The sequence below is a fragment of the Triturus cristatus genome, chromosome 5_1 (genome assembly GCF_964204655.1).
Source record: "Triturus cristatus chromosome 5_1, aTriCri1.1, whole genome shotgun sequence".
Lineage (NCBI taxonomy): Eukaryota > Metazoa > Chordata > Amphibia > Caudata > Salamandridae > Triturus > Triturus cristatus.
The window spans coordinates 104634891-104650207 of NC_140587.1; the positions used below are offsets into that span (position 1 = coordinate 104634891).

Below are 15317 nucleotides of genomic sequence, written 5' to 3' on the forward strand. Positions count from 1 at the left end.
GATTGTTGTCCTCTGTTTTTATTGCTTCCGTCCTCCGTGCTCAATACTCAGCTTTCGTTCTGGACAAGCGGTTAGGAAGCATTGATGTCTGCAACACATAAAGATGTGGAGCAGATGATGATATTAGCTAAAATGGCCGCACGTTCTCCCAACCTTAAACGTAGGGTCAACGCTTGAAGCGTGTGACAATTAATGTATGCAAAGGAACAAAGGCTGACGCACTTCCCTCTCTTCAAATGATGCCAGAACCTCGCGCCTCCGCTTCTCCCGCTCCCGAAGCTCGATGAAATCGCTGACGTCAGGAAGGTCAGTCTGTAAGTAACTATATGTAAATTACTTACAAAATCGCAGGAAAAGCATCAATAGTTGCATGCGTGCGAAATCCTCACGGCTGCTGGAGGTCTTCTACCATAAAGGATTTTCTTTTAGTGCTCCAAACACCATACGTCTTCTCAAAAATACGCCGCGTATAACAAAATCTTCATAAAACTAAAACTTAGTGTCCATGACTTCTTCTTCACCTGCATCCCATCCTCGTCGCCATTTTTAAGTAGTTGGGAACACACAATGGTTATTATGCAGGAAGTCTATTAAGAAATTCAGGACACAACCTCCAGCAGCTGTCTTCTTAGCAACGCTCGTCCACCGTCTCCTGGACTCCACATACCGGATTCCAGAAGTCGAAGCCCGACGTTGCTAAGCAGCAATACCTACAAGTAAACACATTCTATAATATACAACAGAGACAATCAGAAAGAGGTCACATAGTACACCTTCGAGTATGTATAATAACTCAGCGTTCTATAGACAGTCCATGTGCTCTATGCTCTGAATTGTACATTAGAGAATGCCATGTCAATGTAACCACGTACATATAAACCAAACATAAATAAAAGTAAATACTCAGGTGACTTAGAAACATGTAGCTCATCTTACATGTAGTCAGCATGAGAGTGGTATCGCATTTCAAAACTGGAACAGGTGTAGTGCGCGTACAAGTGAGGAACAGGCCCCCAGTGGAAGGCCCATGGGGAGGTAGCTAACTAATGGTCCCCAGGAGTATTCAAAGTTTTTGAAATCTGAATATGTCTGCCATCTATTCCATTGTAAGCACCTGCCATAATCTTGCATGCCATGGTGTCAAGGCTGCTGCCTCTTTCTTCCTCCATGTGGCATCAATTTCTATTTTCGCTGCCCCCAGGCACAGCCACATTATAGGTTTGTCACTTCTAGTTTGGTATTTCAGAGAGTTATCACTTAACCCTAAGAGTGCAAACTCAGGAGTATCTGGGAATGGGTAGCTCAATATGTCCTTAATTTGCGCTAAAGCTTCAGACCAAAAGGGTCGAATCACCTGGCAGTCCCACCAAATGAGACGAAACTTCACAGCAGCCCCATACCCTCCAACAAAGGTCTGAGGCAGCAGGAAAGGTCCTTTTCAGCCTAGTGGGATATAAGTACCAATCATACAATATCTGATGGTGAGCCTCACTCATGTCTAATGAGTGTGTATGTTTAGGAATGTCTTTCCAGAGTGTTTTCCACTTTCCTTCCGCTATTTCCTGGTCTACAGTGTGATCCCAGAGAGCAACATGGCATGGCTGTGGGGCGTGCTGCGTGCGTAGTCATAGGGAGTATAGAAAAGAAATGAAGCCCTTAGAGGCGCCAGCGCCTTTCGCAAAGCGTTCTATTGGTGTAAGTTCTCTTGTGGCCGCTTCACGAACCTCAGGTTGCAGGGCCCAATGTTTCAGTTGTAGATAGTGAACGTGTTCATAGCTTGGAAGTTGGTAGTCACGTTGACGGTGTTGAAATGTCAATATATCCCAATTATGGAAGAGATCAGACAGGGTAAGGCAACCCCCCTCCCTCGAAGCGTCAAAGGGGCTTGGCTGAGCGGCCGTGGGAAAAGCAGAGTTAAAATGAATTGGGTATATAAGGATGGGAAAGTTGTCCAGGTAGCTGACATTCATCTTGTCCTAGGTCGTAAGAGCCATTCTTGTGGGGGTGCTTCAGTAGGCGTTTTGGGATCGGTCTGATTTTGGTTTCCATAATACATCCCAAATGACTCTCCCCACCACTGCCCAGTCCATGTGGAGCCAGTGTTTGTCTGACCCAAGCAGCCACATCTCGGAGATGACTCGTAACTCGGCCGCTTGATAATAAAGTTGGAAGTCTGGAAGGGCTAGACCTCCCTCTTCTTTCATACGCCTAAGTAATTTAAAGGGTACACAAGCTTGTTTGTTCTGCCAGGTAAAGCGTGTGAGCATGGTTCGCAGTGTTCCTAGAAACTCTTGTTTGAGAGATATGGGGAGTGTTATGTTTTAACCATTACTAGACTGGCTCATGTATTAATGTGAGTGTAACCAGTGTTCTGTAAAGGAATGTGGAATGCAGAACACTGGCGATGTTGTGTTCCAATGAAGAAGTGGAGTTGGAGTTGAGCAGGGAGGACAACCTGCTAAGGGGAGTCGTGGAATAAAGCTTACATTTATTAACACACAAACAGGATCCAATTCATGTGTGCACACACTACAAATTGGCGACGAGCGGATGACTCCCCAGATAAGAATCTACGGTGAGAAAAGACTATTAATTTTCATTGAAACTGTGAGCAGAATTGGATTTGCTAGTGATTGCATCATGCTTTTTGTTCAGAAGGCCTTGTAAGGATCTTTCTGCTCATGTTGTGCACTGCTGGTGAGTTGTGCTCTGCAAGTTACAGATTTCTGGTACTACCTTTTCAGTAATTTGGCATTTCACACTGCAGGCTTCTCATTGCTCAGAGCTGCAGCATACTAATTGTATTTATTGAAACTGCCAATCAATTGCGATCCTGTGCCATGATCTGTGTGCAAGGTTACATGGCTGACTTTAGTTATTGAGCTCTGGTCAGACAGGGGAACTGAATTCTGAAAGCAGGCAATTATCACAGCTGGGAGCCGTGTACAAATAAAACGTAATCTCCTACCGTGAGTGAGGCAATTAACTGTGCTGCAAGCCTCAGGGCGATAGAGGAAACATTCAAATAACACTGTAGTAGGTTTCGTCAGTCTTTTTAGCGTTTGCCTCAAGTTGTGATACCAGATCTACTCACCCATACCTTTGGCCACAGCAGTGTTTTTCACTCCCAACATTCTCAATTCATTGCATTTTGGCCAGCGATACTGTGGAAGGACCTCAGCTGGGCAAGCAAAGGGGCACAGAAATAAATGAGGGATTTCAGGTTTTCACGGCCTTTATTGTTGAAACCGGCTGGAGGAGGCGTAGCAAAATACTGCAGTGGCAGTCATTTGGAGTGTACTTTAAAAACAGTATTATATCAGCAACTACACTTACATTCTGGTAATTTGCATACTAAGTATTTCTTGCAAGCAGGTGAGATGACGGTGACAACTTTGTTTATTTAAAATTATTATTATGTGTTCAGTGAGACGACAGTGACAACTTTATTTGTTTTAATTTATTATCTTCAGAGTAGACAATATCACACAATGTATTAGTTAAGCCAATGTTTGTACCTAATCCAGGTGATCCTGTGACTCCATGGGAGGATTGGATTGATGGTTTTAAAATCTTTATGTTGGCTGCTGGACAAGAAAAAACGTCTGATGACAGGGAGCAGGCCATGTTATTGCATTCTTTAGGTAAAGAGGGTTTAGGAATTTATTGTACTCTCCCTGATATTCCTAATCAGAAAGAAGGTGATAGTTTGTCATTGTATGCGAAGACCATTAAACAGCTGGACTTGCATTTTGCTAATAAGACAAATGTTATTTTAGAGCGTTATAATTTATTTCTCGCGCACAGGCAAGCAATGAAAATATTGATTCATTCGTAACAGGTCTGAGAACATTAATAGTTAAGTGTGCATTTACAGGTAACTAAGACAAATATATTTGTGACCATTCATGATGCATACTTCTAACCCTGCATATGAAAAAGAATTATGGAGTGCCCACAATCCTACTTTATTGAAAGCACTCGATATTGCTAGAGGCGAAGAACTAACTAATACATTTGTTGAACATGTTAATCAGGATAAAACAAAAGATGAGAAATGCAGTGAAGGGCAACAAATTTGTATAGTAAAGGGGAAGGCAAAAGCAGAAGGACAGCGCAGTAAAACAGAGAAAACTAAAGGAAACCATCAAAGGGGGCAGAAAAGTTCATGTATGAGATGTGGCAATATGGGCAATTGGGCAAATGATAAGTCATGTCCTGCACGTAATGTTACATGCATGAAATGAAATACATTAAAACACTATGCACGTGTTTGCAGAGGTATGTCATCCAAATATGTTGGAGTTGTAAGTGACATGAATTATGTTGACTCAGAGAATGAAGATGGATCTGATAATCAAATAATGTGTATTAGTGATATTGGTGGAGAAGAATACGATGAACAAGTAGTCTTGCCAGTCATTGATTATGATAAAGAGAGACGCGTAAGGGACCCTAAGTGTGTTATTGAAATTGATGGGAATCCTTTCTGATATACTATTATTTGAGAAGAAGATTTTGGGAAATGTGAGATGTTTAAAGCCAAGCAATTGTGCAAACCAGATGTAAAACTTAAATTATATAATGGTGAATGTTTAGAAATTTTGGGATTTTTTATTGATGAAATTGCATCCAAGGGAAAGAAAATATCAGGAAGAGTGTATGTTGCAAAGAAAGGGTCAACATTATTTGGTCTGGTTCCCCAAACTGCTATGGGAATGCAATTATATCCAGGTGCCAAGGAACAGGTGGTTCTAGTGGGGGCCACTACACAAGAAGAAACCATAGTACAAATGTTTCCAAATGTATTTTCTGAGAAATTAGGGAAGTTAAAGGTTTTAAGCATCGAACTGTACTACGTCAAGGATGTCAACCTAAGGTACATAAGGCACGTAGTTTACCAATGGCTGTGAGGGATTATGTCAAATCTGAAATAACCAAATTGATTGATGCAGATATTATTGAAGAAATTGAATCATCTGTGTGGTTGGCACCCACTGTAGCAGTGTGAAAACCTTATTAATCCATCAGAATGTGCGTTGATTTGAACAATGCTATATGGATTGCAGACACCCATTTCCAAACATCAATGAGATGATTGCCACCATTGGAAAGAACAAATGTTTTTTGACAATTGACCTAACATCTGCTTAGCATCAGATTAAATTGCATAGTGACTCCAAACACTTAACATCTTTTGTCACACCTTTTGGGGCATATCGTTTTAAGCGTATGCTGTTTGGGTTAGCCTATGTGCCCTCAGTGTTTCAGAGGATAATGCAAAAAATGTTTGGGAACATGATGGAAGTATGTTATTTTCAGGATGACATATTGATACGTGGGAAGGATGAGAAAGGTCATGACTGGAAAAATTGCAAAGCAGTGGTCTCACAGTAAAAGCAGAAAAATGCAAAATTAAAGGTCAATAGTGTGACTTATTTAGGACACACTTTTGATGTCAATGGGGTAAGACTTTGTCATAAACTGGTAGATTGTATTGTTAAAAGTATGGTACCTAGCAACAAGGATGATGTGAAGTGTTTTTTAGGTGTACTTGAATTTTACGCTAAATTTACAGAACATTTTTCGGACAAGACTAAGTCAATGAGTAATTTACTCAAGAAATCTTCCAAATTTGAGTGGTGCAAAGGTTGTCATAAGGAATTTGACAACAGCAAGTTGGAAATAGCAAACGCATCACATTTAGGTAGTTTTGATATGTCCTGCAAGCCTCTGCTTTCCACTAATACCAGTGCATATGGGTTAGGAGCAGATCTTACACAAATTCATGAAGATGAAGAGATAGTAATAGCTTATGCTTCTTGCACATTATCTGAAATGGAACAACGCTACTCAGTGATCGAAAGAGAAGCTTTAGCTGTTTTCTGGGCTGCCATACACTTTAGAACGTATTCATGGGGCATACCTTTTGTGAACAATGAAAGAGTGAATCCAAATGATAAGCAATACCTGAGGAGTCACAGAGTGTTTTAAGAAGAACCCTCACTCACCAACCTAGTTGGTGACGTGCTTCATCATAGGGTTCCCACCCGAGGGGCCAAATGCCTTTCGGGTGTGCTACGACACCCGATTACAGCGGAGCGGGTTTTGTTAGGGACGTGCTACAAAGTGACACCGTGATGGTTAAAATTGCCTTTACTTATCCGAAATAGTTTTAATAGTGGAGAAGTAAGGTAAGATTAAACGGTGATGATGGTGGATGTATTAACTGGTTAAATTGGCCAGAGGCATCCTCGGTGAAAAAGTGATGGCCGGTCTACATGTTTTAGCCTCCTTTTGCAATATGCGAGGCTTTCTTCAGGACCAGGACCAGGTATGGCACCGGGGTATGCACACGCTAAGGTGCACCCTCACCAGTGGTGATTACCGTTAACTCGGCACCTGGTACAGGGGTCCCTGTTTGGGTTTGTACCAGGTGCCGAGCGGGCGCTTGTTCTTGGATTTTGTGTGACAATAGACCAGCACCCCCCCACTAGGATCTATGGGGTAGGAATCATTTACAGCCTATAATGTTTTTTCGTTCAGACAACACTGAAGGTCTTAAACCGTAAGTGAACGGTAATCATTGCCACTGGTGAGGGTGCACCTTAGCGTGTGCATACAACGTGGCACACCTGGTCCTGAAAAAAGCCTCGCATATTGCAAAAGGAGGCTGAAACATGTAGACCGGCCATCACTTTCTCACCGAGGATGTCTCTGTGACTCCTCAGGTATTGCTTATCATTTGGATTCACTCTTTCATTGTTTATCTATCTAGTACAAGGGGACCAAGAGCGGCTCCACTGGAATTCCCTTTCTCTCTTTGTGTATCTACTAATGCATACCTTTTGTGATCAAAACTTATCATAACCCGTTGATAAATGTTTTTCAACAAAGGGTGCGGGCATATTGTTACCTAGAGTTGCAAAAGGGTTGGCCATTCTGTAAGAATTTATTTTTGTGGTGCAATTTGTTCCAGGACCAAAAATGTTTTAGCGGATGCTCTATATAGGAACAAAGTTGTGGAGGAGGCACGACATTTTCCTGGGCACGACTTGCAAGAATTTGATTGGGTTGCAAATTTGGAATGTTTTAATGAAGAATTGATCACAATGAAAGATTGGTTGGATGCAGTTAGGGAAGATGCAGAATTGGCAATGCTGGCCAAGTGTGTTAAGGAAGGCTGGTCTGATGTTACAGACATTAAAGGGTTTGCACAAGTTAAAGATGAATTGAATGTGGATGAATGGGGTGTCAGGAGAGGTGGCAAACTCATTGCTCCATTGACATTGAGGAAAATAATTGTAGATGGTCGCTACCAAGAGTTGGTTGGAAGAATTGTTCTGGTGGCCAGGGATGAACATGGATGTGGAGGAAGTAGTTAAAGAATGCACAGAGTGACAAAATTGTGAAAACTAACACACAACTGCTTCAACCTGTTAGTTATCCTGCTGGTCCCTGGTTGAAGGTTGCCATAGATATAATGGATCCTTTTGTTATGTACCCAATGTACCCCAATATAGGCATAGGTAGCTACACAACCTTTCCCCTACATTTGTCTTACCTGGCTCTGCATAACGGTACTCTCTCTGACCTTTTACCTAGTATTGTGCTGAATAAATGTTGATCAGTTTCTTGGAAACTATCCTCATTTATTATGCCTGAGGATTCTTAGAAAAGTTTCTGCACATTACTTACACAACAGCATGAACGTATTCCGCGTAAAGTCATGGTAATCTTCATACTAGGGCGAAAGAACAGCTTTGCATAATCGCAGGTATTGTTCTATGCTCATTTGCATAATCATAGGCTATTTTTATGGTCTGACTAGACTAGACTACCAAGACTAGACAGGCAGAGGAGAAGCTTTACACTGACACTAGACGCTGAGGTCCCCGTCTGCAGAAACTACAACACACAGAGGTCTGACATCCCTTGCGGGGTGTCCAACTCGAGACGAAGACGGGGTCCTTTGTTCTTTCCCATCAGGTAATAGAGTTGGTTCTTCTCTAGGGGATTCTTGGCTTTACACTCACAAACATGCTTGGTACACTTAGGTAGGGTTTACATCTTAGGAGTACGCTTGATTACTGTCATGTATCTATATGCCTGTATATATTCACTGTTTTAGCACAATGGTAGAATTCTACCTTTCATTAACTCTGTTGGTGCTTGTAATCTACATCTGTTTCTGTCTAATGGTTGTCGCAGCACACATGTTTTATACTAGAATGACGCTGGTTCAATAAATGTAAATGTAAATGTGTTTGTACTTATATAGCGCACAGCGACCCCATTTCGGGGTCTCCCGGCGCTGTACTCATACCGCTAGGGAACCCTTCCTGGCTTTTCCCTGTGAAATGTCCACTCCTGGGCATCCCCAGGGTGAAGCCAGGCATCCCAGCGCTGTTGGGGCCGTTGTGGAGATTAAGCAAGCTATTGCCCAGAGTTGCAGCGTGGGACCCATGATTAGAATAGGCACCGAGGCGAGAAATCCGGTCCGAGGAATTATGAGCCCAAGACCCGCCAAGACCCACCGAGGCGGGAATTGAACCCTGGTCCAAGGCCAGACCTCTGCATCAGGGTCTGCCGCTCTAACCATTGAGCCACACTTCTCCACAGGCTTATTGAAACCTCCCTATCGTTTATTCTGTGTATCTCTCTAAAACTAATTGGGCACAATAGACTGAGCAACAAATACGGCACTGTTTCCACAGATCCTGAAGGATCAAGGGTTGTCATGTTCAAAAGTTGCCAGAAACTATTGACTCCTTGGTAAGGTTAGGGGGGGCTTATGGTGGCATTGTGAGCTAGCTGGTCTAAAGGCTGACATATCCTTGAGGATGTCTGGAATCAGTCTGGACACCAATTCCTTAGTATGTTGTCTAAACGCACACATCCTATATATTTGAAGGAACTACACAACACTTTTGACATTATGGGACATCGCAACAGGTTTGTGGTAGTAATGGTAGACTATTATTTGAAGTGGTTTGAGATTAAATTCATGAGTGAAGTGACAAGTAAAAATATAATACAATTCATTTAGAAATTATTAATTAGAGAAGGTTATCCAGAAGAAATGACATCGGACAATGGTCTACAATTCTGTTCCCAGGATGTGGAAACCTATTTATGTCACAAGAACATTCATCATTGCAAAACAGCAGTATACAATCCCAGGGCCAATTGCCTTGTTGGAAGGGTCAATAGGATTGTGAGGGAAAGCATTCAATTGGCAGTGGCAAAAGGGAGAAATGTTATCAATCATGTAAACAAAATGTTATGGGCATACAGAACTAGTTTACACCATACCACAGGTTTATCTCTGTTTTAACCACTGAGAAAGAGGAAACCGAAATTGGCTGTTGCTTTTGGTTACAAGGCAAGAGGTATTATGGTTGATGAGAAGGCAATGCAGAAGAAGGTTAGTGAAAAGCAAATCTTGTATAAAAAGAATTTTGATGAGAGGACCAGAGCTACGGAGCTTGATGTGGTGTGCGGTCAAAAGGTCAGAATTAAATTGCAAGGATGCATAAAAGAAGGAAGATCCGTATTTTTGGAACTCAAGGTGGTCAAGAGAGGAGGGAGAAGTTATGTAGAATTGCATGATGGATAAAGATGAAATAAGAGCAGGTTGGTAAAAGTAAGTGATATGTGTGAAGACAATGGTTGGGAAGGAAAGGATGCTGGAGTGATTGTGAGCAAAGAATTTGAGAGTACTATAAGAGAAAATCAAGGTTCGGCTGACATAGAGGAGCAAGACGGTGGCAGAAAGAAACGAGAAATTAAATTTCCGAATAGGTACAAAGAATTTGTGTGTTCAGGTTAAGCATCTGTATATTTTATCTTAAGTTTGTAGGTATAGTATTTTGTACAGTCCTTTGATAGTTTTTATCTACATTTGTGTTGGTAATATTTTCTCCTTTGTAAACGTTATTGTAAGTGAGGACATATGTTCTGTTTTAACCATTACAAGACTGGCTCATGTATTAATGCGAGTGGAGACAGTGTTCTAGTAGGGAATTTGGAATGCAGAACACTGGCGATGTGTTTCAAGGAAGAAGAGGAGTTGGAGCTGAGCAGTGTGTTCAACCTGCTCAGGGAAGTCGTGGAATAAAGCTTTCATTTATTAACAAACAAACAGGCTCCAATTTATGTGTATACACACTAGAGGGAGGCTTTGGAAAAGATATAACCATTTCGGTAGAACCGTCATCTTGATTGCATTTATTCTATGTAGCCATGACATATATAAGGGTGCCCATCACTTGAGATCATTTTTCAGTTGTCGTAGGAGTGGGAGATAGTTTGCCTGGAACAGATTTGAAGGTTTGGGGGTGATTATGATGCCTGATAATGTGAGTTAATGTTTTGCCTACTGAAAGGGAGGCGAGTCCACTAGAGTCGTCATGTCAGTGTCAGATAAGGTTAATTTGAGCAGAAAGGATTTAGTTAGATTGATATGTAAGTCTGACACCCCTCCTCTTGCAATGCCGTCAGAGATAGCTGAGGTGAGGTAAGTGTCAATAAGACATCATAAGCGAATAGTGACATTTTATGTTCTCCAGAACCGAACATGATGCCACTGATAGTCATCAGAGCTCGTATCTTGGCAGCTAGATGCTCTATACTTGAACACTTTTATCATTGGTCTGTTCAGATGTCCCTCAAATAATGCTCCCTCCCACCACAACACAAATATAGGTGAATGGACCAGCCCACTTCAGCCATTGAATGCTTTCACTTTGAGTGACTGCATTTTGCCATTGCACATGTATACATACACCTAAAAAAGACTAGTTCGTATGTATAGTAGGGAGTCATCAACTAGTTCCTTAACATTCAAGACATTTGTTGTAAGTTACAAGGTTGACATATCACTATCAAGCAGCTTTTGTATATTCCTTCAGAAGCACAAGACATTAGAGTAGCAAGAGTGTACATGCAAATTTCTAGCTTGAAGGCATAAACGTTCAGCTTTCCATCTCCATTGCACTCTTCTGAGAGGACCTCTATTTATAGTAAAGAGCAAGTAAAGTAGGGTGGCCAGATTCTGAGAAGCAAAAAACGGGACAGGCCAGACATAAAAGTAGGAATAAAACCTTTAATCTTACTTCTGTATCTGACATATCCCATTTTTTTGCAAAGCCTTGTAAATATGTGCACATATAGACACACACACACACAATAGGCTTGTTAATGTATTTGTGTGTTTGTATATGTGTATATATATATACTTGCATGTAGGCTGGTGGGAGGAGTATGCCCTCAGGTCACGTATTGACAATTTTTGGGCAACCCACATCAAACAATACTGGAGATACATCGACGATGTGTTCATAATTTGGGAGGTTTCTGAAGAATTGGCTCACAAGTTTGTGTTCTCCATCAATGATAATGATCTAAACCTGAGATTTGCAGCCACTGTTAGCGATAGGAGCATGGAAGTTTTAGATGTAGAAGTTTTTAATCAAGGAGGGTAATATTAAGACCAGATTGCACCGCTAAAGTACTGCAGGTAACTCCATCCTCCAAGCAACCAGTGCACATCCACGACATCTTATCAAAAGCATCCCCTACGGCGAAATCTTGAGAATTCACAGCATTTGTAGCTCCAGTGAAGATCTCATTAAATGTCAAAATGAGGCTATGAACCGTTTCAAGGTTCGTGGATACCAACATCAAGATCTCCAGGAAGCGGTCAACCAAGGCTAATTCCCAATCAAGGGAACTATGCTTGATATCTAAAAAAGAGAGTAGAACATCACTGACACCACAAGCAGAGACAATGGATAATAATACACAGCCCATCAGACTGGTGACCACTTATAGCAAGCAAGAGAAATCAGTGTGTAAGATCATCTATACACAGTGGCCAATAGACATAACCATGAAATCTATTCTGCCAGTCCATCCCTCTATCACGTTTAGGAGAGCTCAATCTATGAGGGATTTACTGGTAAAATCTAGTCCAGAGATTGCTCCACATGTACTTGGCTCACCAAAAAGGGCTTTTACAAATGTGTGTCATGTCGAGCCTGCATATTTGCAGTCAATGCAAATAAATATAAAACTGCCTTCAGTATCGACCCAATACCTATCAAAGAACATCTGACATGTCGTACTGACCATGCGATTTATGTCCTTGAATGCACTTGCGGGTTAAAATACATCGGGAGCACTAGGCTCCCAGTGTTTAACCACATTTTACAACCTCTGCGAGCCATTATTTTATTTTATTTTTTTTTTGAAACCGTTTATTGCAGTTTGAAAAAGTTACAGGTATGGGCCTACAACCACTCGGCCGGCCGCTAGAGTGACAAAAGCATATTGCATACATACAGTAAGAGTCTCTTGGCAGTGCAGATTAGCAAAACAGGAGAAAGCAATGTTGCAGGCCGCATAGCTCCATGCCCACAGTACGGTTCCCTTTTATCAAAACAAAACCACACAAAAAACCACACCCGCAAGGCAACCCGCGATCCAAAGTGACAGCACGTGCTCCATAAGTGGGGGATCCCAACCAGCAGCAGAACTCTGGAGAGGGGAACGGGAATAGATCAGGGACTGGGGGACCGCGTGCCCACGGCCGAGGGAGGGGGGCCATCTAGGGAGACGGAGCAGGCGAGGCAGCCGGTAGCAGTGGCGGCTCACAAATACCCCCGCGGTAGGCGTTCCAGGGGCCCCAGATTTTCACCCACGCCCCAGGCTTACCCCTCGCCACATACACCACCTTTTCACGAAACATACACCAATCCATATGTTCTTTCCAGGCCAACACCGCAGGGGGCCTCTGGGATCCCCACAATTGAGCAATGTCACGCTTAGCTATCATATATCCCAGAGTCACCCACCGCGTCTGCGGGACCGAATAGTCATTTGGTTCCCACACATTCAGCAAGCATCTCCTCGCTTCAGGCAACAGCGCGACACGCGTAACCACACGCAGGACCTCATGCACACCACGCCAGAATCGCTCCACCTTTGGGCACTCCCACAGTATATGCATGAAAGTTGCCAACGCACCACAGCCACGCTTACACATTCCGTCACCGGCAAAGCCCATACGTAGAAGCCTTGGCCCCGTCACGTAAACCCGGTGAAGGATCTTAAGCTGGACGAAACGAAGGCGAGCCGGGATGGCCACCTCTTTTGGAGAGGCCACCGCGGAAATCCAATCCTCGTCGTCCAGCTCTAGCCCGTCGGCAACCCATGCCTCGCGGAGACTAGTCAGCAGGCACGATCGGTCGTTGATCAGTTTTTTATATATGAGGGAGATCGTGCTGTCTGGGACATGGCCATCCAGCACTCTGTCCTCCAGGGGAGAAGACTCCGGGATGGACGCGACATCCGGGAAGACGGAGCCCAGCGCATGGCGGACCTGCAGGTACCGAAAGTACTCGCTGCCCTGCAGCTGAAACTCCGTCTGCAGCGTCGCAAAAGTCTTGAATCCCCCCCTCGTCCAGAGATCTCCCACAGTGCTGATTCCGATCGTGTCCCACTTCTCAAAGCCCTTCGATGTCCACAGGGAGCCCAACCTCTCAGACGCATATAGCGGTGACACCCGGGTCAAACGGTCCTTCCACCCCATAGCTGCATTAGCCGCGTGCCAGACACGCACCATGACACGCGTCGGTCCCGTCAGACGGGGGTCGGGCGCGGCAGAGTAAAGCGCTCGATTGTAGTCGCCACCGGGCAGGAGCATCTTGTCCATCTCAAACGCCGGGTTCAAGGCGGGCCCGTAAAGGCCATGATTAATTGCAGCCAGTTGGGTGGCCCAGTAATACCGTTTAATGTCCGGGAGGGCGACCCCCCCATCGTACCACGGGAGCGTCAATTTAGCCAGAGCAATGCGCGGCCTCCCGTCCCAGAACAGGCGCCGCTGGAGGCCCTCCACCTCACGGAAGTAGCGTGCCGGAACCAAGTCCATAGTATTCTGGAGGGCGTAGAGGAAGCGCGGCAAGGACATCATTTTAAACAAGGCCGCTCGGCCGAGCGGCGAAAGCGGCAGACGCCGCCAGCGCACCACGTCCTCCTTCAAGCGCTGGAGGGGGGGCAGCAAATTCCGCTCATAGCGGGCCTCCGGGTCAAGAGTGATATATATACCCAGGTACCGAAACCCCTGGGAGGCAATCTGGATCGGACAGTCCCGTGGTAGGACCGGAGCCTCCCCGGAAAGCACATATACACAGGATTTCGCCCAGTTGATGACAAGGCCTGAGTTGCGACCGAATGAGCGCAAAACATCAACCAGGACGATCAGTGATTTACGCGGGGAGGCGAGATACAGGAGGATATCATCAGCATAGAGGGACACACGGTCCTCATGCTCGGGGGTCCAGCGGAGACCACGGATGGAAGGGTGCCACCGCAGCCACTCCGCCAGGGGCTCCAGGGCCAGTGCAAACAGGAGAGGTGACAAGGGGCAACCCTGTCGCGTGCCCCGCCCCAGCGCGAATGGGACCGAGACTCGCCCATTCACCACCACCTGCGCCAAGGGGCCCGAGTACAACAATTTGACCCAGCTAATAAAGCCCGGTCCAAATCCAAATTTCGCCAGCATCGCCCAGATGTATGGCCACTCAAGCGTGTCAAACGCCATGGTGGCGTCCAAGGACGCCAAGATGGCCGGCTCCCGCACAAATGGGACACGCGCGAGCACCCCGTGCAAGCGCCGCAGATTGAGCGCCGTGTTGCGGTGTGGTATAAAGCCAGATTGGTCTTGGTGGACCAAATCGCCCACCACGCCAGCCAACCGGTTGGCCAACACCTTGGCGAGGATTTTGGGCTCCGCGTTCAAGAGCGAGATCGGCCTATAGGATGCGACCCGTTCACGGGGCTTCCCCTCCTTGTGGATCACCACGATTGTGGCCAGACGCTGGTCCGGCGGGAGGGAACCCTGCGAGTGTGCCGCCAGGAACATCGCGCGCAGGTGGGGCGCCAACACATCCGGGCGTAGCTTGTATAGTTCGATGGGGATACCATTGGGGCCCATGGCCTTGCCGGATGCAATCGAGCGAATAGCCAAGGCAATTTCGTCCGAGGTGGGAGGAGCGTCCAGCGAATCCCTGTCCTCCACCGTAAGGGAGGGCAGTGCGATGTCCCGAAGCAGGGCATGGGAATCTTCCTCCGAGCAGGGGGAAACCGGGGAGTAGACTTCGCGGAAATAATCCGCAAAGCAGGAGACAATGGCTTCCGGCTCGGTGACACACGCACCATCCGCACTCTCAATCAAAGGAACCACGCGACTCGCTCTCTCCCTCTTATCCAACCACGCAATCAATTTGCCAGCCTTATCACCCACATCATACAAT

General features: G+C 45.0%; 1 protein-coding gene across 2 annotated transcripts in view; it reads left to right on the forward strand.

The window, feature by feature from the left end:
- Positions 1–253: 253 nt before the first annotated feature.
- Positions 254–15317, forward strand: part of LOC146830324 (GTPase IMAP family member 9-like) — a 159978-nt gene continuing 144914 nt past the window's right edge. The window contains exon 1 of one of the 2 annotated variants that reach the window (XM_085604523.1): positions 254–306. In XM_085604523.1, the coding sequence (XP_085460649.1) occupies positions 284–306 (23 nt within the window). In that variant the 5' untranslated portion in view covers positions 254–283. Of the gene's footprint in view, positions 315–15317 lie in introns of both variants that reach the window. The other variant, XM_085604525.1, reaches the window with a different exon arrangement.